Here is a 23,889-nt window from a genome sequence, read left to right as displayed (position 1 = left end):
ATGTCTCCCTCTCAGTCAAATGCACACACTAGCTGTGATTCAATCATCCAACTATTCAGCCAGCCACCAAATTAGTCATCCTCTCTCCCAGCCTGCCAATCAGTCAGTGCTAGCCACTCGGCCAGCAAGTTAGGTCAGGACTGGGGCCCAAAGCCACAGACATGGAGTCAATCCAAGGCCTCTGGGCAGTGAGGGATGTAGGCCAGCCTCTCTTGAAGACTCATGCAGCATTACAGCACATACACGAAACAATGCTATGCCAGACAATTGAGCCCCCCCCCCCCATTTTCACACAAGCAAATTCCAAAGTAGCGAATGGGCTAATGTAAAATTAATGTTTTTCTATCATTATCAAAGGCCACTACATTCGCTCAGCTTTAACACAGATTTAATAAATTAGGGTTTGCATGTCTATACTGTTACAATGAGGTACAAACTATGAATGACTGTTACTGGTCTGCTATTCTGGTCAGATTCACACTGTTAACCGGTGAATAGTACCCAACACCAGTCCGTCAGTGAGGTACCACAGGCAATTTTCTCAATATGAGCTGCAAATCTTTTAGACACTTAATGTCTTAACCTAGAAAACTGTTACTGATTATGAACTTATAAACAGCCGCCACAGATAGCCATATGGCCTTATGTTCAAATTTCAGAATCATAATAGAATCTTTATTACGAACATATATGTACCAAATGTTAATAAACAGTAAAACCAAATTAATATGAAATAAAATAAAAGCATCATATTCATATGATGAAAAATATTGACCATTTCCTGCTCGAAAAGGAGTAGGAGGAAGCAAATGCTTATTAATTCCTACAGTCTAATATATACATATACACTATCTATATATAATAATAAATACACCTGTCTAATACAGTCTATTATGTTTATATATACACCTTTATACAATAATCTATAATTATTTAACTACACCTATTCAAAAAATTGCTTATTATCCACATTTAATGTACAGTACAATTTATTAACAGTCTATTACTGCAAATTTAAAGTGAAAGTTTTCTACTGTGCAAAAACCTTCAACAAAACCGTAGGAAAATAAAAACAATTTTACGCAGCTGAATTTTGCAAACATTTGTACCTTCAAAAGTTGCAACACTGAGTAATCTGCAGTTTAGGTCTCTAGTGGGTCTGCTTTCATTTCCAGGAACAAACCTTGTGACATCTGCCAAAGCTTACAGCCAACGTTGCTTAATGGTTCACATTTATACTCATCATCTTTAGACATTAGTTTACTGTTTTAGTGTATTAATGCTGTAGCACTGCTGATTACTTGGAAAACCTTTCCCACTGTGGCTCTGATGTTTACATACTGTCAGGCATGAAACAGGGGGCTGCAGAATATACTGAGTGACTGCACTTACCCTTGGCCCCTTCTCTCCGGCTGGACCTGTTGGACCCGGTGGTCCCCGGTCACCCTGGTGAAAAACAGTAAAAGCTGATCGTTAAACCATGACCTAAAACTTAAACTCTAAAAAAACCCCTCAACACACCTTCACATATATTTCTCCTAATAAAAGCCATGAAACTTAAGAGGAGCTTCTTAAATGTAGAAGGTTAGGACAGCTGGGGGAGTGGAGTTTATAGAAAGTAGGTACTATAAAATGTCTTTGGTGGCCCTCTCCACAGTGCATTTAAAGCAAAGGTAACCCCAGCTGATCAGGTCTTCACTTTAATCCCCGTAACCCCTTCTATCAAACAGCAAACGGGACATTTCTAAGGAACTGTTTTGGAAATACTTAGGGTGGTATTGAATAAAGATTATTTCTATATCTATAATGCGAAAAGAATGTCTGGGTTGTCAGGGTATGGCTGGTGTTGACAGACTGAACCAGAAGGAGGATTTTTGTGTAAAAGGAGTAGGAGGACAAGCAAGAATCTGACAAGCAGATGGCTTCCCACCACAAGAACGTGTTCTGACAAACGGGCCTCCTGGATAGGAAGGAAAAGGGCTGCAGGTTGAGATAGAGGGAGGGAACAATGGAGACAGAAGATTTTTTGGAAGTGTGCCAATAAAATAATAATAAAATCATTTTGCAAGCTGAAGAACTGCATTTAATTTTTTCTATTAAGATGAGATGGAGAAAGAAATTAAAAAAAAAAATTGGGAACCCTCAGAGACAATTACATTTGGAGGTTTCTAACATCCAATGACAAGAAAATGTGTCCAAAGAATCTGATCAACAAGCTAATGTTCTCTTTAATACACCTTGAACTTCAGTGGGTGTGGGTGGGGTGGGGGGTGAAAGGCAATAATGGTGACGTGGATTTGACAATATTGTTATTGATGTGGATGTGAGAGTGTTGAGTGTTTATATAAGCATGTGTTCTGGGGCCTCTGGGCCTCAAGCCATGGCTGCTTAACATAGGCCTAATTATAGAAGTCTGCCACTGACAGGCAAGCAGCTGATGGTGTCTGACAGCCTAATGACAGAGAAACACACGCCTTACCTTTTCACCAGGAACTCCTATCACCCCAGCTATCCCAATCAAGCCTACTGGACCCTGGAGAGGAGAGGAGAGGAGAGGAGAGGAGAGGAGAGGAGAGGAGAGGAGAGGAGAGGAGAGGAGAGGAGAGGAGAGGAGAGGGTATATTAGTGTGAAAACCCAATCTTCATTCATCCAAGGGTTTCTTCCCAACTAGTCTTGACACCTGGAATGCGAGAGGTCACAGATTACAATCTAATGCTTACGTAAGCAAAAATGTAGGGGCTGCAAAGCTGAGGAGAAACCTGTAGGGATGAAGATCATTTTACTAGTGCTACTTTAAACAACACAAAATCACATCTTGACTTTCATGCTTTTTTGTTTTTTGTAGAAACTCATAAAATGGATTCATGCTTAACTAAAAAGAGAGACAAAGCAAAAGTAAACACATCAATATGTGCCAGTAACCATGGTGTAATAATATTAATTCTAAATCTGCTTTACAACCCATGTGGTATTGATACTGAGGCATTATTCAACAAAGCCAGAAAAGGCTCCAACCTTGTTGTGACTGGGGGAACTAATCTATTGTCTGGCAAAAAAGGAACAAATAACACATTTTTTAGGGCACAATAGTAATGACTAGGAATTACTACTTGCATACTATGTTGACACTACATTCAAAGTCAACACGAGCTATTCTGCGAAGGAGTCCTTACGAGAAAACCACCAACAAATGTAAGAATGGAAGTTATCGGAGGAGCTTAACCATTTCCAGATTAGTGGGACTGGGACTGGGGCCGTGGTTTGGACCGGTGCCAGCCGTTCCACTGGGCAATCTGGAGTTCCGGGCCAATAGTAAGATGTCTTGGTGGATGATTTGACTTTCAGACAGAAAAGGGCATTTTGTGTTAGTATCTAAGTATGTAAAGTCACAATAAACATGAAAGACAGATAAAAGACATGAAATTATCACAAGCCAGACTGAAGCCACAATACTGCAAGAGCACATGCATTAGGACACCTTCAGTGTAATAATTCATATGACTGCCCCACTGCAGAACATGCTGGCTAACCACTAAAGCCAATGTGGTCTGCGGCTGTTGTGTGGGCCAATGTTGCATTTGATATAGTCATGTTTGACATAGTTAACACATTACAAGATTCTTTAGGAATGCTATTCTTACTTTCACCACATAACCATAAGGTCTAATTTACATTAATTTATTCCCTTTTTTGTATGCCTCTATATGTAGGGAAAATTAGAGCGAGAGAATGAGCCTGAGGGAAGGCAGAAGAAACAGACCATAACAACAGACACACTTAGATTTTGTTCCATTTGCTATTGCCTAACACAGCTACAAAGGCTGACAGCCCAAAAGTGTTACTCACATTAAGAGTATTATCCTGCTGAATGTAAGAAAAGCAGTTAAGCAATGGTTTAGTAGCAGAGTATTGGTGAGGGGGGGCAGCCTGCAGGCATGGGAACGGGAGCTCTAAACTGACCTCAAATCTTTTAATTGGGACATGAAATGGGACAATGTGGTTCTCTGTATCATTTAGCAGAAAGAAGTGGCTTTAAAAGGTTTTTCCATGTGACAGGTCCTTGACATGAGAGCTTTAATGGTTATGTTTTCAAAGTGGTCTGGTTTCTCAGCCAGCACAGCCCAGATTACAGCACTGGAACAGCCGTTAACCTTACAGTTGAGGAAGAAATGCAGCCAAAGTTAGATATTATTAAGAATGATCGGGATCTTTAAATTAATGTGAGTACACTTGAATATGAAAAAAGAACATAGGTCAATTATGTTTCAAAGAACTCTTGATGTTGTCTTTTCTATTAGAGGACTGACAAAAGCTTTATTAACTACAGAATGGCGTTTGAAATGAAAACGGAACAAACAGCCGCTAATCTAAAATCAGCTAAAATACACTATGCTCTTAAAACCTTCAGTAAAATTTAACTCGAAACAGTTTATGGAAGGCCTTAGGGTGATTCACGGGCACTCAGTGAAGACAGGTGGACTGAAGCCCCTTTGCATCGACCCTCAGTTTGGAAGTCCTTTTGTAGTGCCTTAGATATCTAATTTATCTGGAAAGTGATGTAATGGGATTCATTAGAGCCTCCATATGTTTTAGACTTTTTTCCTCTGCATAGCCCCATGGTTCCTGTTTGGCTTCAAAGGCTCCTCTGCTCAGTAACTGCTCTCATATGTGGAGTGCTGCAACACAGTCCAGCAGTCCCACTTGGTTGTCTCCACTATACACAGAATGCAAATATTAGCATTAAGGGGCCTCCAGGAAGTACCAACATACTTTGAATGGTCAGAGCAGTTGCCTGCATATGGCGATTTTGCAAAAAGTGTCCCAGCATTTCTCTAGAGTATCTGTGTTGAGTGTAAAACTCAAACACAAGACATATGAAAGTGTGATTTTGCAGTTAATTGCTTTCTTTAACACAGATGTCTTTGGGTGATTGATAAACAAAGACAAACATATTTCTGTATTAACAATTTCTCTGTAATTATGATTTGACCCCAAGAACATATGTCAAAAAGACTTTTACAGGCTTTGAGCCATAAAAAAAATGTGCAGTGAAAGTGAGATCACTTCCATAGAGGATATCTGATTGTTGTTTCTTCTGTTCTTTCGAGGAGTTTCACCAATTTTGAGTTAAACTTGGTAGCAAGAGGGGATCCAAAATTTCTTAGCATCCAAAGTAGGTCAGTAAAACAGGGAGACACCAGAAAGTGCTCCTGTAACCACCTCCACAGTTGCCACAGAGAACAATTTATTTACTGGAAGCACTTCATCACTATCTCATGGCAATCAGTGCAATCTAATAAAAGCTAGAAGCACAGCCTCGGCACTCTTTAGAAAGGGATCTAATGAAAAGCTGCTAATCCACAGTACACTGTCTGCCACGTAGGTAATGTCATTAGACGTGTGAAAGGAACTTACTTGTGGTCCGACTTTTCCAATATTTCCCATGTCCCCTTTCTCTCCCTGCAAGCAGCAGACATCAAAGACTGTTACTGGTTAGCTTCCTGTAATTACACAGATGGCTGCTTGCTTCTCACAGGATATTACAATTGCAAAAAGGAACACACACATAGACTGCACGGGAATGTGAATCGTATTGTGGTTCGCCATCATGTATGATGATGGCTCTAGAAAAAAAAAGCTCAGTTCTCTCGTAATTAAGAGCATGTTTACAGCACAGTAAGTCTAGGCAATAAGCACCTCGCAAAGATGGAGACACCCAGCCCTCGGAGGAAAGCACGAGACCAATAAAATCTTGATACACATGATACTAAAATCAGGGGATTGCATTTGTGGCAGGTTCAAAAGCCAGTTACAGCTAATAAAATAAGAGTAGGGAAAGAGCCAAGAATGGTGTGCTACTGTAACATAATCTAAACTGGGAGTAAAAGCAGTGGGGACTTCAGTGTTTCCTAAAGATGGAGGTAATCAGGAAAATAAACACAGTAAATATTTCCCACATGTTTGGAATCAGTGCATGGAAGCTTATGGCCTATATCAAAATTTTAATGAAAACTATAATGTTATCTTTACAATACTATTAAGAGTCTAAAGTAAGGAGGTGATGTCATGACTTGTAAGGCATATAAAAATCTAAATTTGAAATTGCCACAAATATATGGATTTATGAATACAGTGATAAGGCAGATACAGCACAGTTATTACATTCTGAAGGTAAACTCACCTGTAAACCCTCAGGGCCCAGTTCACCTATGTAGCCTTTCCTTCCAGGTCTCCCCTAAAGGTCAACACAGGCACGGGCACATGGACATAAAACAGATATGTACTGATCAAATGGCAGCAAAGCTTATTTTATTTCATCTAATCTGAGCTGCTTCTTAATCTAAGCAAATTGTTTCATTCAAACGATCTACGGAAGGCTTGGAATGAATATGTGTGTGCCTGAGTGTTTTTGTGCAAATTCAGTTCGTACAGTAGAGCCAGGCCTGCCGGGTGGGCCGAGTGGTCCTTCGTCGCCCTGGAGAAACAAAGTTTGCTAAATAAAAATTGCCTCAGACTTCCACAAAAACAAATACAGCCCTGTTTCTGAAAAGCTGCAACACTTTATGATACAAATTATACAAGGCATGTATTTATCTTCAAAGGGTAGAGAAAATATAATATATGTTGACTTATATTTTTTGAAAAACATATAATGCATTTCAAAACAGATGAAGTTTAGCACACTGTTGCAGGGCTTCTACTTTTAATTTGGTAAGCATTTGCGAGGATAACAAGTGGTTTAGTTCTTCCATTCTTGGAAGAACTGGTATAGGATTTCAGCTGCTTGACAGTTCAGGGACTCTTCCATCTTTTTTTATGCACCAAATGTTTTCACTGGTCTAGACTGCACACAGTGAACTGTAAGTTTAAGTTTTTAAGCATAGGTTCAAACAAAAAGCAAGACATTAAAGTTTTTTTTTAAAGTAACAAAACCCATATCAGTGAGCAGCAATCAGTAAAATAATTTATAAAACTTCTTTAGCCTGAGCAGTGATATCCACGTATGACAGATGAAGGCGGAGCTCTGTCTGATTTGGTGATGGCAGCACAGTCAACAAGGTGCTGGAAACTTGCAGTAACTTGCGATGACAGCATCGCAAGTTACTGCAGATTTGATGAGATGTGACTTTCCGGTTGTCTCAAACCTGGTGAGATCTGCTGAGGCCATCTGAGTGCAGTGAACTCACTGTCATGTTCAAGAGACCAGTTTCAGGTGATTTGACTTTTGTGCCATGGCGTGTTATCCTATTGGATACCATACCATATGTAATGGGTACACTGTGGTCACAAAGGCATGGACACTACTGAACCACTGACAGAGGGCAGGATGGATCCACGCTTCCATGTTGCTTTGATTGTTTCAAGGTTTGACGTGTTGTGGGTCGATGCTCTTCTGCATACCTTGGTTGTCATGAGTAGTTATTTGAGTTACAGCTGCGTTCCTATCAGCTCAAAGCAGTCTGGTCATTCTCCTCTGACCTCTGGCATCAACAAGGCATTTTTGCCCAGGGAACTGCCGCTCACTGGATATTTTCTCTTTTTTTGGACTATTCTCTGTAAACCCTAGAGATGGTTGTGTGGGAAAATGCCAGAAGATCAGCAGTTTATGAAATACCAGCTCATCTGGCACCAACAACCATGCCACACTCAAAGTCACTTAAGACTCTACTCTGTGTAAACTCTACACTGTCTTTTAACACAAAAGATGGTGTGTTGCTGGACACTTTCCAGTAGCTTCTGTTCCTTTTTCCAGGGCTGGAAAATCTTTCAGCCTTGTTTTTATAAGCACCCATTGGTGAATCATGACTTCACCTGGTGGAACATGCCCTGAGAGATATGGCAGGGGAAAAAAAACAAAAAAAAATCTGAGATCTGAGCTCTACCTGTGAAATATGAATACAAGGTAAATGAGAGGTAGTGTGTTAATTCATCTTGCCTGATCAAATGGAAATTCCTCAGTGAGCTACAGTTTCCACTTCTCTGTAAGAGTGAATCAAGAACCTGAGAAAATAAGTTAGGTGTCAAATTGTCTCACCTGTATTCCTTTAGGCCCTGGTGGGCCTTGGGGCCCTCTGTCACCCTGCAAACCCTGAAACACAATTGAATGCATGACTGGGTGAAATGAATGAATGAGTGGATGAGTTAAGAGAGTGAAAAAGAGATGCTGGTGTACCTTTGGACCAGGTGGACCGTTCGGCCCTGGCATTCCAATGTCCCCAGGAAACCCCTTGCAAAATCAGGAGAGAGAGAATAGTGTTATATAATAATATTATTATTAAGCCAAGTGTTTTGATTAATCTGCATTAACCTGTATAAGTCAAACACAGTGTTGGGACCACTGAGTCAAGTTTTTGGAAAAAAACTGTGTAAAAATAATGATGGATTGCCACTGGGCTGATGATCTACCACAGGCAGGCCTGCCATGACATAATCAGTCATTTCAGAAAATACACCTACTGGCCTTTGTGACCTTTGATGATGTCCTGGGCAGCTTGTCTTTGACATTGTCCATGTGTTTCACATGCTTTCCAGCATCAACAATTAGAATTTTGACAGACGGCGAGATATTCTACATAACACTTAAAGACAGAGTGCTGGTAGATTATGACAGAGCAGGAAAAACTGGGGGAAATATTAACATTGCGGAAATGTTCTAACTTATTATCACTGTAGTGTGAATAATTTAACTGTATGGCAGTGTATTTAAGTCAAATCTACTGCTTAGGGATTGGATATCAGTCCAATCCTGACTCAGAAAGCTGGATCAGATATTGGTGACAACGAGCTGATCTACAGCCGATGCATTCAGTTCAGTGTTGTTTTCAAAACTGCACATCAACAGTGCACCAGCTGCTCATGGGAGAGCTAATTTAGCATATAGAAGCTGCCAGAAAAGAGACAATACTTAGAAGTATCATTCTGGCAACACTGACAGAATTTCTATGTATGTATCCAGCGGTTTTTAATTGAACAACAAACTGCTCTAACAACAATGATGCTTTTGTCTCTGTCTTTCGTCGGCATTCCCATTAATATGATTTTAATTTTGTCATATGATTTTTATTTCACTGACGGAACCTTCCTAAAGGGATTAATAAAGTTTTATCTAATCTAATCTTTATTTCACCTGCTTGTATGTTTGTACGAGGAGCAGTAAATGGATGTGCACTCAGACTGAGAGGAGGAAAGAAGACTGTAAGCAGTACGGAGTAGCCTATTACTCTAACACTGGGATGCAAATAAATTAGGTGAATAAACTGAAAATTTTTTGATTCATTTCTAAAATATATATATATATATTTTACCTTAAATATTATTTTTAGAATTTTATTTATCTTGGTCCTGATATAATTTATTTTATTAATAAATACCAGTTCAGTAAATTTGCACTGTTGGCTGTATGCATTTGTCACACTGAATTTTACAGACCTATAAGTAAAGCAAAATTTTAAGTCATCTGTTATTGTCTTAAACATTAAAGAATATTAAAGAATTCCCAGTTTCCTCCCTGAGAGAGACTGGGAATTCTTCTATATTAAGTTTGTTAAGGATTGGGAGGATTACAGCTTATTAATTTATAATAATATTATAAATAAAATCTTACCAGTATCAGATCAGTGCTGGGTATTGGCAGACAGTCTAAGCTAACATATTTGTATTGGATGGGAACTGGAAAAAGTTGGATCAGTGCATCCCCAAAAGGCTGCAATCGTTAATCACTGGCCTGTTTGATTATCACCGATCTAATGTCTTACTGGAATTACTGACGTAGGATGGGAAATGAAGGAAAGGTTATAAGATGATTAAAAGATCAGCTGTCAAACACGTTGAAAAGACACTGTGAGGTATCGTCCTGTTCGGAGCGAGCCATTGCTATTTCCTCACCAAACTTTCCTCATTTTGGCAAACAAGGAAAGGTCACAAAGTCACAGTAAACCTTGAATCTCCTCAACAAATGCAATAATAAATAAAAGCTTTATTTCTTGTCTACAAAGTTCCCAACATGACCTGGTGGCAATACTAAAGAAAAGACGTGAACCTGTCAAGTCATCTGTGTCTGTTTAAGGAAAGGAAATTGTTTTTGTTTTTCTATTAATCTGTTCATTATCTTCTAAATTGACAGATTATTTGGTGTGAAACAAACTGAATTACACCCACCACAATATCTTAGAATCTAAGGTGATACTTCCTACTTTATTCACCTATAGTGTCTTTGTCTTTATATGATCATAAGTTTGAGTTGGAGCAGCTATAAAAGAAGCACTCTCTTGGCAAAATGCCCATCACATTACACACTCTATTAGGAAAGTAGCTGTGTTTGTGTTCGGGCTGGCTCGCAATCCATCTTTACTTAAGTCAGCATACTACACTGAGCCAAAGTACGGCAAAGAAGAAATACTGTCTAGCACTACCCTCAGTACTTCAAAAGCTGAAATGTTTCCCTCCACTTTTCTAACGCTGCATACTGGACTGCTGAAAACTGTAACGTTCCTCTGACTCTCTTCTCTGCTCTTTGTCTGTCTGTAGAAAGAGCTGCAGCTCTGTGTGCCTGTTTCACACAGCACACTGACATGTGTGTTCCAGGGATGATGTGTGCTCTTTTCATATGGCTTGTGTTTCTGTATGTAGTTTATTGGTAACAAACTTGTCATTTGCATGGCCTACCTCTGGTCCTGGAGGCCCAGGTGGTCCAGACGCCCCCATTTCTCCAATTTTACCCTGACAAAAAGAGAGAAAAGACACAAAGAAAGACATTTTCAACCATTTTGCTTCTCTCGTGTTGTCCTCATCTAATCCTCACTGGCCCGACTTTGATGATATATTCAATTATTAGCCGATAAACGTCTCTCAAGTCTCTTTATATTACCTCGTGTTTGCTAATCTGTGGCTGATAAAAGATCACTGATGAAAAAAATTTGACAAATTTTGTTTGTATGTTTGTTTGTTTGTTTTTCTTGCTTTGATTCTCCTCAGACAGCTGTTTAAATTGCACAAATTTCCTGCCATTATGTTAACACACTAATATTACAGACAGCTGGGCACCAGCCGGCAATAATGGCTCCAAACGCTTCAGTAAAATCTGTTAGTTAGTCATAGACGCAGGGGTTTGCTGAAACCATAACTTAACTCTGATTGGTTGGCGAGAGACAAGAGTAGAAAAAAAAAAAACTGCCTGAAACCTGAAAGGACAGAGTTTGAGCCTGAACTTTTGGCTCACAGGGATTACTTTTGCACATGTAACCTTTTTATTTGACCCTGGCCAGGTTTCATATGATCATCCAGCACTGTAACAAAATTACATACGGCATGAAATAATGAAAACCCTTTAATCATCTAGATTGCTAAGTACATGATAGCATTTTCTTTTATCTTTCTTCTTGTCATTACACTTGGAAAACAATGTGATTATTCTCATTACGTGACTTGTTTAGATATCATCCAGCAAGGAGTTTGGAATATTTTATCTTAAAAGAGATTAATCGGTCCTAACGGTCGCTTGTGCTGATAAGCAAACACGGAGCTGTTTAAAAGCTATTAATTCCACATTTATCTTCCCTCGCTGGCTCTCCCCACCCAGAAAATGTAAGATAAAGGTAATGCTTTGTGAATACGACTAAATAAACTTCATTTTATGAGCCGAGAAGGGGAAAAGAAATGGTAAAACATGCATGAGCATGCAAATATGCCTTCAAAGCATGCGACTTTGCCCACACAGACACGCTCACGCAGACATACCGGTGGCCCTGGTTTCCCTCTGGGCCCAGGAAGACCAGGTGCTCCAGCAGCACCCTAAAAGCCAAAGACACGATATTCATGAACTGGCCTTACAAAACCTTTAGGTGATCTAGTCTTTAACCATTTCCATATACCATAACAGAGTTATCAAAAAATAAACAATGTGCTTTTTTTTTTCAAGAAACACAACCCAGTGCAACTGGTTTTGGGAAGAATATAAAGCTCAGAGATAGAACCTGCTGGTAATAACAGAGGCACACACTGAATGTTCACATCGTATGTTATGCTGTTGTAAGAAGACTTACCTTATCACCCTGGTACCCCATCTCTCCCGGCTCACCCCTTTGTCCCATTTCACCCTGGATTTCACAGTATCATACAGAGATATAACACAACACTGCACTGCGACAATCATCCGAATAAAACCACAGACAAAAGAAAGACACAAAGTGTACACAGGCTGCATTTTACCAGCACTGTCAAATCCAGCTACTGTTTGATTTCAGTGTCATGAAAGCAAATGGACACTCTGTAAAGAACCAATGTAGCAATATCAGTATTTAAGATGAAAAACTGCTTACAGTCTTCTACATAACACTGAGTTTGCATTGCTGGATGCGCTAGCAAAATGTCAACAGGATCTCATATAATACGTCCAAATGACAAATTACACACAGATGTACTGCAATAATATAAATATTTAGATCACCTTATCACCTTTCAATCCAGGCAGGCCAGCTCGTCCCGCTGGGCCCTGCCGCAGAGAGAAGAAAGAAGGGGGGAAAAGTTTAACATTCAGTCACTTAGCAAGGATGACATTGTAGCAAAAGTGCAGTATTTTCCTGAAAATAAAAGCATGGGTAGAAGCAAATATCAAGCCCACCTGAGGTCCCATCATACCAGGCAGTCCTCGTGGTCCCTCAGGCCCTGGGTCTCCCTGTGAAGAGAAAGACACCGTGGAATTTATGTATCACAAATACACAGCCATGAGCACACGTACGACTAATGCTAATTCAGGGTCGCCGTCTGATGCTGAATGGAAATTTTCATGCAAAATATTTCCGATCCATTGCTGATTTTGTTTTGACATGAGTGCCTATACAACACCTGTTTGTCACAACCCTACAGGAATAGTTGGCAGAGTACCCAGTTGTTTTTGCAAGGGTTTGGGCTTTGCCCTGCTCAAGATTGCCAGACCTCAACAGTCAATCCACTCTAATTGACAGGGGTGAGGTGAGAATGGCCAGAAAGTGTGGCTGGACCTAAGAGCAGACATGCTGTTCAGGTAGCTTTCACCCTGTCTGCAATAATGGTCAGAAGCACTGATGTGATGACAACAATTTGTTTTATGTGTGAGAACATACACACTGTACCATTCCCACAGACACAGTAGTTACTAGTTACTTGCTTGTTTTTTCCACTATCAGACACTAATTAGGCACAAAGATAATTGGAGCAATACAGTATTTGCACTTTATGTATTGCATGATCAAAGACCATGTCTGATGCAACCAGCAAAAGCAAAATCAGTACAGATGAAATTAAATGAAATCCTGAATTTTTGTATCAGTTCTCTGCAGTAAAGGGGCTGAGAGTAATAATGTTACTAAAAAACAAACTTAAAAGAATTAATAAAAACAACAACTAAATACATTACAGAATATTGCCTGTGTTGCGTCATCAAAGACATGTGGCTTAAACTAGCAGTCCATCTGGACCCCTTAAGGTCAGTGTTTGATGCTGATGCTCTGCTGTGGTACCACAGGAGGACAAACACAAATCACATGCCTTCCATCAAAAGAGGCTTTCAACAGAGAACACATGAAAAATGACGTACTGAAAGGAGGGGAAGAGCACAGACAGAAAATGTCCCCCCCACCCCACCCCGTCCCAAAACTCCAGAGTCCACAGCCCAGCTGAAATGATCAGGTACATCAAATCCCACACAGAGAGCCTTTGCTCAAACTGCTGTCAGGACGAAGCCTGTCTGCCAGGTGGTTCAGCCAAACCACTATCTGCTCGCCATGGGGGGACGAGACAATTGGTTCAAGACTTGATCAAACCCAGATTGTTGCATTCCTGTACATCTTGTTTCAACACAACCATTATGGTCTCCGAAAATCCAATTAGACATAAAAATGTTTCTGCATCCAGGATATCATAATCCCATTCATGCACGTCACTTCAAATGCCTCCTATCCAGATAAAATCCAGACAAGATTTATTACATTTTCATTTAGATTTAGCCACAAACCGTATGCACCTCCATTAGCCACACAACAAATCTGACTGGCTACATACCAAAATGGGTTGGGCCTCCCCCAGTAACTTATGTGCTTAAACAGTTAATACAACTAATTATGAGAAAGACAAACACATTTCCATGGCTAAGTAGCTCCAGGAGGTGTAATGTTTAGGTAGCCTAGTGCTTTTGTCTATACAGTGTATGTAAGTATCTACTTACGTACATATTTATAGACCAGGTAGCCTAAATGGTGCAAGCTACTGAACTGCAATGCCCAGCATTAAATGTGTGTCTCCAATACCACTGATCGCCACCTTCATGGATACATTCACAAGCCTTTTGAGACCTGAAGAAATCTGACACATGACGTTACTGAGTATAAATAGAGCCATTCCTGTAGGGAAAACACATTTAAAAAAAAAAAAAAAATTGCACATGTGAGCCTTACTGTACCATCTAAAACAAAGTGGTTGTAGAGTTGTGAAGAAGAAAAAGAAGCGCATTAAATTTCAAACAACTATTATAGTCTATATCTCACCCTTTTATTTTTCTTTCAGGCTGTGAAAAAGTGTCAGGCTGCATCACATTTTGCTGAGTCACACACTGGCAGAGACATCAAGTGCATACCAGAATGAACACTTGCTGTTTATGTTCTCTTTGTGATTACTCAAGTGAAGGCTCTAACCATGTGTAATAGCCTTTTAATAAACGGGTGAGAACAACTAGAGCCACAAAGGTGTGACTGACAGTGAGAAGTGAAAATGAGTTTTAGATGTCAAATTAAAGTTCTTTGTGAGATCCATCCTGTGTCAAAAGCACCCAGCTGGAAAGTTGACAAAATATGATTTATTACATCAAAGGCTGGATTAAAGAGGTGTGGGGATTTGGGCTCTCTAGTATGGTTACTCAAAAGTACTTACTGGCCATAGCTTGTTTGAGAACTACATCAGGTCTAATTATTAATCCCCCCCTGTCCCCCGTCCCCACCCCTCCCTCCCTTTGAGGACAAGTTTGATAATATTTTTATAAGAAATAAAATAAACAACAAATCACTGTGTATTGTAAAACACAAGCTTATCTTTGCACCAGCATTTTAGAGATCCTGTTTAAAGATCGTGGCCATGACACATATAAATACTGCTATAATTACATGCAAATAATTACCTTATCATTAGTGCATCGATGTTTGATGCTGCTTCAGTTTGTTCCGTCACATAAGCAGAAAGCTTTAGACTGTACACATCGGAACTTATGATCAACATAACTGAACAAAGTGAAGCATAGTTCATCAGATTGTGCTGTGAAGGAACAAAAAGTGTCTGGCACCTTGACTTTATTTGTCTGAAATATAATTAACTGCTTTTCTTTGGTTTGGAAAGGAAAGGAAAGGAAAGGAAAGGAAAGGAAAGGAAAGGAAAGGAAAGGAAAGGAAAGGAAAGGAAAGGAAAGGAAAGGAAAGGAAAGGAAAGGAAAGGAAAGGAAAGGAAAGGAAAGGAAATGTTTTTGTCACAGTGTCCACTCACTGGCTGCATATAATAAAAATGATCTGATCTGACTCAAACAAAAATGTCTGGCCTCTCCTACAGGGAACCTGTAGGACATCTTCACTGAGTGTTAGTTTTACAAAGATAAAATGAGAATAAAAGGAAGACAGATTGTGCAGCGAGTGTGTAGTGCAGCTCATTCACATACACAAGCTTGTAAATCTGTGTCACATCCTTTCCTTTTTAGACCAAGTGATCTGTGGGTTCAGAATGAGACCTGTCATTTGAAACCCATTTGAAATGTCTTGTCTAGCAAAACAGAAATAATCAAATGCAACTGTATTTATTTTTGCACAACATGTGTAAAAGTAAAGCCAAAACATTTGAAGATAGAGTTTGCATATTTCCTGACAGCTTCAGTAGTATCAGTGACTTACAGCCAGTAGCTGAGGTGAATGCTGAGGAATCATCCGTCCAGATGTGTCTAGTGGCACTCAGTGACCCCCTCAAAACCCCCCAATAAATCCAAAAGTTTGACAACAGCAAATCAGTGTAAATGAAGCTTGAAAGCATGGGACAGGTGCTGTATATAGTTCGGGTTGGCTGAACATCTGGAAGTAACTATGAACTCAGACAGTACTGCAAAAACCCAGCGTGTTCTCTGTTAGGCCTGTGACTGTCTTTTCTTTCATTTCCATGTCATTTGATCAGCATGTGAATGACATTTATCTCTTTAGCTCACTTTACCCAACAGCAAACAACAAGACCAACTCCAGTTCTCCAGAAACAACTTGATATTAGACCAGGGATCCTCAAATCCAGGCCTCGAGGGCTGGTGTCCTGGAACATTTAGATGTGTCTCTGCTTCAACACACCTTAGTCAAATATAGAAGTCATTAGCAGGACTCTGGAGAACTTGACTGCATACTGAGGGGGTAATTCTGCCATTTGATTCAGTGGTGATAATCAGGTAACCATCAAAGCTTTATATTCTCTTTATTCCCTCTACACTTGCTGCACGCTTGAAGTTTTCTCTTTCACGTTCACTAAGGTTTCCGATGTCTGGACCTATTTAACATGTAAGCCCGTGTTTACTTCTGAATCTCATCATATTTGCGTCCTATTTATTTGAGTCCCTTACTTTTGGCCTTACCAGTGTCTGAAGAATAAACATACATGACAAAAAAAAAAATAACCCCACTGGCAATCACCTGGCCTCTATTAAACACCACAAGAGCAGGACGAGACACCAAAGAATTTCCTCCACATCAGGCATGAATTTAGTTTATTGGATGAGGAAGATCCCAGAAAAGTAAAACATCCTTTAAATATTCCTGAATCCAGATCCTTATTATCTGTCTATTAGAGCCCGTTCCCCTGCCTCTGTTTTAATGTTAGTGTGACATCTTCTTGGTTCTTTTTTTTTTTCCGCTTTTACTTTGAAGAACGGGCCTCTTTCTCCCAAATTAGTTGTACTTCCTGTCCTCCCTGGAGTCCGTATTTGTTTTCACCTGTTGTTAGTTACTTTCAACTGCATCACGCTGTCACTTCTGAGAGTGTTTAGCGTCTTGCCACTCATTCGCTCTTCGTCAAGATAACCATACATGTTCCTTGATGCGTGCAGTTGAGCTTGCCATGATCATGGACCGTCTGTATGGGGGAGTGTGTTATGCTGGGATCGACACAGACCCTGAACTCAAGTATCCAAAAGGGGCAGGGCGAGTGGCCTTCTCCAATCAGCAAAGCTACATTGCAGCCATTAGTGCCCGATTCGTTCAACTGCAGCACGGGGAGATTGATAAACGGGTGGAAGTGAAGCCATACGTCTTGGATGACCAGCTGTGCGATGAGTGCCAGGGCACTCGCTGCGGGGGGAAGTTCGCTCCTTTCTTCTGCGCCAACGTGACCTGTCTGCAGTACTACTGCGAGTACTGCTGGGCAGCCATCCACTCCCGGGCCGGCCGTGAGTTCCACAAGCCGCTAGTGAAGGAGGGAGGGGACCGACCGCGACACATCTCTTTCCGCTGGAACTGAGGCGAGAGAGCTGGGAGGGACTGAAAGAAAGGGATAGTTAGGGAAGGGGTATGGGCTATGATATGAAAAATGAATGCACTTTTCTTTTAAGTTTAAAAAAAAATAATAATTTATTTTTATTTTTTTATTTTTATTTTTAATTGGGCCCGCAAAAAATTAAATGCTAAGAAGAGTGAAATCCCATTTATGTTTTGACTTTCAGTGTGCATGAGCATATGGATGCATTAGATCTGGATTTCTGTGTGTTTTTTGTTGACTATACTTTTCTTTTCATGTTAGCTGGCAAAGCTGCTTACATTTGTTGTTGAGAGTAACATAAAATTTAAGTGAGGTTCATCACACCTAAATCAGTATACTAACTATGGAAGTTGAGTTTAAGAAGGGTGCATTTTCTTACTTTTTGCTTGCAGGATTAGAGATCAACTGTACCATTTACCAAAGGCTGAGTGCAAATGGTTGAGGTGAATAGTGGAGGAACTGTGTTTCAGATTGATGGATGGATGGATTTGAGTTTTTTTTTTTTTGTTTTTGTTTTTTTTTTCTAGCAGCTCAGTGTATAGCATCTGGCCACGTCACAAAACAAACAAACAAAAAAAAAAAAAAAAAAAAAAAATCTCCCCCCTCAGTTTGGTACACGCGTTTAGATTGTTGGCATGCGTTTTCAGGTCTTGGTTTAAAAGTCAACACTTTGTAACCAGAAAAGGGCAAACCAAAGATTGGCCTAAACACATCATCTAAAACAGTCATCGATCTGAGGGTTATCAGGATAATGTTGCGTGCTCTTGTCGTATGGCGGAGGAAAGGCTGGAGTTTTGGTTTGTGAGTTTCAGCTAACAAAGACACAGCCCTCAGGGCTCAGGTATTGGCAGTAGTATTTACTCACTTTATATTGTCAGGGATCTTAGCACTGGAAGCTAACATGCTAATGTAGTACAAACTAATGGGAATGCACAGTCCAGTCTCCCTGAGTTGTCCTCATGGTGTACCACTGCACGCTCTACCATGACTGGAGCTTCTCTCACAAGTGTTGTGGTTGGATATGGTAGTAGCTAGAATTTGCTGTCACAGAGATAAAGATATTATTTTATACATGGCCTGCTGATTTTTGTACAGTGTTTTATAGCTGATTATTTTGTCATGAACATATATACATTTATTATGCACTACTTTTCTAAATATTTTTTTCAATAGTCATTTTAGGCACATTTTTCACAGATGGGAGAACTCCTTTTGCAATACCTCATTTTTTTCACTTGGTGAAAAATAATTTTGTACCTTTGTTACTAAGAGATCTGCATTTATGGTAAACTTAATTTAAAAAAAAGAATGATATTAATATAATTTTCAATTAGCTTTTATATATTTAAGTGCTGGTAAATCTGAAAATTGTCTGGTGCATTGGTGTGATTCTGTAGATTTAAAAAAAAAAAAAAAAAAAAAAATTAAAAAAATAATAAAAAATAAAGCTATTATTAGCCAGTCATATATGGATTCTTCTGTCCTAAAAAACAAAACAAAACAACCCATCATTACAGGATCCTAAGGCATGGCGAGACCTTTCTAAACTGATCTTTTTTGATAGTCTTGAAAATGCTTATAATCTGATATTTTGCTCCTAGGTGTAGTCACTAAGATTATCAATAGGGTAAATGTTCTGGCTTTGGTCAATGTGAAATCTTCCCTTCTATCACCGGAGTGAATATCAAATGTTTGAATATTTAGATCCTCTTTCTGGGACTGCCTGTAAGTTCTACCTATTCTTGGCATGCATAAGAAATAACATGACTAGTGATAATGCAGGACCTAATGTAATGCACTAGATCTCCTTTTTTTTGGTTGTTTTTAACTTTTTTTTTTCCTTATTTCTCTTTGAGATTGCCTCTCTTGTAGCCTCTCTTTACATGATGGATTCTGCCTTCCTTTACACAGACGTGATGTTTATGCAATCTACACAGTGAAAACACTTTGGGTCTGTTTTTTGTAACATAGAGGACACTCAGTAGGACGTAGGTGAGGAGACTTGATCACTTTGACCCCCTTTGTGATGTGGCATGCTTTGGGACATAACCTGAATGTGATTTAATGTTGCAAGATAACTTTGAGCCATTATGTGCAATACTTATTCTTTCCAGAAACAGTTCTCCGCAGTGTAAATCATTCAGTCCATATAAACCATGCAGTCATACACACATACACACCTTTTGTTTCCTATTGTTCATGCTGATGTCTGCAAAAGAAAAATAATTTATACCTGAATTTATTTTTAAACATTAGTTTTGTGCTTATTAACATATTTTGCTACAACCATGCTACTGTGATTTGAAAACATTGTATATACTAGGTCGATAATGTATTTAGCATTTGCTCTATTTTCAATTGAAATGTATAACTATCGTTTTGATCAGTTTTTTTTTTTTTTTTTTTTTTTTTTTTTTTTTTTTTTTTTTTTTTGGGGTGATGTGTTCAACTCGTTGACGTGTCTAGTTTTTCTAATTGCTGTATTTGTGCTCCACGTTTTCACATGGGGGGGGGGGGGGGGGGGGGGGGGTAATTGTCTGTTAGTATTACTTGATTGCAAAATTTCAATAGTTTTTAATTGAATGCTGGGAAGGTTATATTTATTAACTTTTTTTTTAACCTGATATCATTTTGATTTTTCTTAAGTAATTTCACATTTATATGTAAGTTCTAATTTTTTTTTTTTTTTTTTTTTTATATTTTCTCAATTAATTTGCGCTACAATACAGACGTCAGTTTTTATAGTTGGTTTGTAGTACTGAAGTAAAACAAAGATCTAATGTCATATATTCACTTGCTGCCAACTGTTTGTAACTGTATGCATACATTTGAAGTATTTGTAATGTGAGATGTTGAACGAATAAAACCGCTGTGAGGAGGAAGAAAAAAAAAAAAAAAAAAAAAAAAAAAAAAAAAAAAAAAAAAAAAAAAAAAAAAGGGGGCACGGAGACGGAGACTATGCTGTAGTCACGCGAGACTTTGTGAATCTCGGCAGTATCGTTAATGGCGGCGTGACTCTATCAGCAAACATTTGCGTGATTAGCCTTTTTTTTTCTCGCCAATTTATAACTAGACAGGCTTAAAACTAAAAAAATATAGGTAGTTTCTTAGCCTAACTTAAATTATTTTCAACAATCTGGAGGACGGTGGAGAGGACCTGGATAGTTTGCTGCGGTACATCGACGGGTGTTTTGAGCGAGTCGTCATGGGGAAAACAGACAAGACGCCGACTCCCTCCACCAGCAAAGCAACGCCGTCCACAAAAAGAAGCCGCCCAGAAGATTCCCCAGAGGCAACTTCGCCACCCACCACCAATATTGTGGACATTCTGGAGTCCATTAATAACAAATTGTCCAGCTTTGACGCCCGCTTGGCCCTGGTTGAAATCCTTCACAAGGAGTTTCAGGCCCTGCGGGAGTCAGTCGAGTTCAGCCAGCATCAGGTGGAAACACTGGCTGCTGAAAACGCTGTCCTCAGAGAGTCGGTGAATTCCCTCACCGAGGAAACGACCCGGCTCTCAGAAGAAAATAAGAAAATTAAAGAATCGATTATCGAGCTTCAGGCCCGCAGCATGAGAGAAAATCTTGTGTTTTCAGGTATCCCGGAGAAGGCAGAGGAGGACCCGGAGGCTACAGTGAAGGAATTTATCCAAACTCACCTGAAGCTCCCGGAGGACGCCGTGAAGACCATCGCCTTCCATAGAGTCCACCGCCTGGGAGGGAAGCGACCCGGAGCACGCAGACCCAGACCGATCGTGGCCAAATTCGAACACTTCAAAGAAAAAGAGCTGGTGAAGAGCCGCGGCCGGGAGCTGAGAGGGACGGACTTCAGCGTCAACGACCAGTTTCCAAAGGAGATTCTGGAGCGACGCAAGGCCCTATTCCCCATCCGGAAGAAGCTCATGCAGGAAGGCTCCCGGGCTGTCATCGCCGTGGACAAACTGTATGTAAACGGACAGCTTTACCGAGACAAAAACACCACGCCATGGCTCAGCTGATCGATCAGGTGATCTGTGTCCATATTAACGTTCTTTTCTGAGTTTTTTTTTCAACTATCTAAACAGTACCATTAAATAGTCTAAATCTGTCTAAGTAGTACCATTAACGCCGACGAGTCAGCATAGTACCGTGATCGTTTGTTTGGTTGTTTGTTCTGTTTTGTTTTCCCCTCATCTAATTTCATTCTTATGTCACTTAGTTCACTTTTTACACGTCTTTTTTCTTTCTGCACTCAGCAATATGTTTACGTCACTTACAATGCTACAGTTTACTACACTAACATACAGCGCAGATGCACACACACCAACATACAGCGCACATACACACGCACACATCAATATAAAGGGCACACGCCAACATACAGAACATATGTACACACACACACACATCCTTAGTGAGCACACAACAGTCCATCAGTTAGTTTAAATATGAGCACACTCAGATTTGTCTCATGGAATGTGCACGGGGCTGGTTCGAGGGAAAAGAGACTAAAAATTTTTAATCGGTTAAAAGACTTAAAAGCAGATGTTGTTTTTCTACAGGAGACACATGTGTCCAAAACATCTGTGCTCACTCTTTCCTCTCCACAGTTCCCTCACACGTACTCAGCCTGCTATAACTCCAAACAAAGAGGTGTAGCTATATTGATTAACAAGAAGATAAACTTTAACATTAGCAACAGTACAATAGACCCTGAAGGTAGATTTATAATACTTAATTTATCTATACAGAATACAGATTTATGTATTGCTAGTATATATGGACCAAATGTTGATGACCCCTCCTTCTTTCATGCTTTGTTCACTTCACTCTCAGATCACTCTGACACCACACTTGTAATAGGAGGAGACTTCAACCTGGTACTTAATGCAGATATTGACAGGCTCAGTACAGCAGTGAGTCAGAGGAACTGGCAGTCTGCAGACATTCTTAAACAGTACATGAAGGATTTTGGACTTTGCGATGCTTGGCGTTCACATCACCCTACTTTGAGAGATTATAGTTATTTCTCACAAGTACACAAATCTCATTCCCGCTTAGATTACTTTTTAGTTAGCAGCTCCATAATGATGGATATCACAGACACTCAGATTCACCCTATCACTATTAGCGATCATGCACCGGTGTCTATGTCTCTGACACAGAAAAGAGTCACACCACCAATCAGGAACTGGAGATTTAATACATCATTACTTAAAGAAGAAGATTTTATTAATTATTTCAAAAAGGAATGGTCAGCATACTTAGAATATAATGATATTCCAGGAATATCACCATGTGTTCTTTGGGAAGCAGGAAAGGCAGTAATGCGGGGCAAAATAATATCTTACTGCTCGCATAGGAAAAATAAAGAAAAAGCACTTGTGTTAGAATTAGAACAAAAAATTAAATCTTTAGAAACTGCTTATGCCGCTTCACCACAAGAACATACAATTATCAGCCTGAGGAAACTGAAACTGGAGCTAAATGAAATAATTGATAAAAGGACACAATTTATGTTGCAGAGGCTGCGTTTGGAAAACTTTGAGCATGGAAATAAATCTGGAAAATTCCTGGCCAAGCAATTAAAACTGAATAAAGAAAAAACAGCTATTTTTTCTATTAAAGACTCGACTGGTATTATTACTCATGACCCACAACAAATAAATAACTCTTTCAGAGACTTCTATGAAGCCTTATATTCACCACAGATTAACCCATCTGATACTGAAATTGAAGAATTTCTTAATAATATAAATCTACCAAAACTAAATGACAGCCAGGCTGCAGCTCTGGATTTACCTCTTTCATTGTCTGAACTTAGTGAAGCCCTACAGCATCTCCCAAATAATAAAGCCCCAGGCCCAGATGGTTTTCCAGCCGAGTTTTATAAAGAATTTTGGTCTGAGCTAGCTCCCATTTTTTTCAGAATGGTAACTCAGATTCAGAATGACCACATCTTATCTCCAACCTTAAACTCTGCTAACATTAGCCTGCTTCTTAAACCAGGCAAAGACCCCACACTCCCATCCAGCTACAGGCCAATCTCTCTCATTAATGTAGATCTTAAAATAATTTGCAAAGCCCTTGCCAAAAGATTAGAAAGTATTACTCCATTTATTGTACATCCAGATCAAACAGGCTTTATCAAGGGTCGGCACTCAGCCAATAATACACGTCGACTGATAAATATAATAGACTATTGTTCTATTAACAAATTAGAGACGACAATCGTGTCTTTAGATGCAGAGAAAGCATTTGATCGGGTAAATTGGAAATTCTTACTAGCAGTTCTGCAAAAATTTGGATTCGGTTCATCCTTTATAAACTGGATCAGAACACTACACAGCTCTCCGAATGCGCGAGTTAGGACAAATGATCTCATTTCACAAA

The 23,889-nt window shown here is 39.5% G+C and overlaps 1 protein-coding gene across 1 annotated transcript in view; it reads right to left on the bottom strand.

Annotated features, from left to right (window-relative positions):
- The window catches only part of col24a1 (collagen type XXIV alpha 1 chain), a 109,297-nt gene that overhangs the window by 33,788 nt on the left and 51,620 nt on the right, over positions 1–23,889 (bottom strand). Inside the window, exons 15-26 of the mRNA XM_030726898.1 lie at positions 12,621–12,674; positions 12,447–12,491; positions 12,043–12,096; positions 11,738–11,791; positions 10,667–10,720; positions 8,175–8,228; positions 8,037–8,090; positions 6,432–6,476; positions 6,183–6,236; positions 5,417–5,461; positions 2,480–2,533; positions 1,393–1,446 (exon numbers count right to left, since the gene is read on the bottom strand). Of these exons, the coding sequence (XP_030582758.1) occupies positions 1,393–1,446; positions 2,480–2,533; positions 5,417–5,461; positions 6,183–6,236; positions 6,432–6,476; positions 8,037–8,090; positions 8,175–8,228; positions 10,667–10,720; positions 11,738–11,791; positions 12,043–12,096; positions 12,447–12,491; positions 12,621–12,674 (621 nt within the window). The remainder of the gene's footprint in view (positions 1–1,392; positions 1,447–2,479; positions 2,534–5,416; positions 5,462–6,182; positions 6,237–6,431; positions 6,477–8,036; positions 8,091–8,174; positions 8,229–10,666; positions 10,721–11,737; positions 11,792–12,042; positions 12,097–12,446; positions 12,492–12,620; positions 12,675–23,889) is intronic.

This window comes from Archocentrus centrarchus, chromosome 4 (genome assembly GCF_007364275.1).
Source record: "Archocentrus centrarchus isolate MPI-CPG fArcCen1 chromosome 4, fArcCen1, whole genome shotgun sequence".
Lineage (NCBI taxonomy): Eukaryota > Metazoa > Chordata > Actinopteri > Cichliformes > Cichlidae > Archocentrus > Archocentrus centrarchus.
This window is presented reverse-complemented; position numbering and strand designations above follow the sequence as displayed.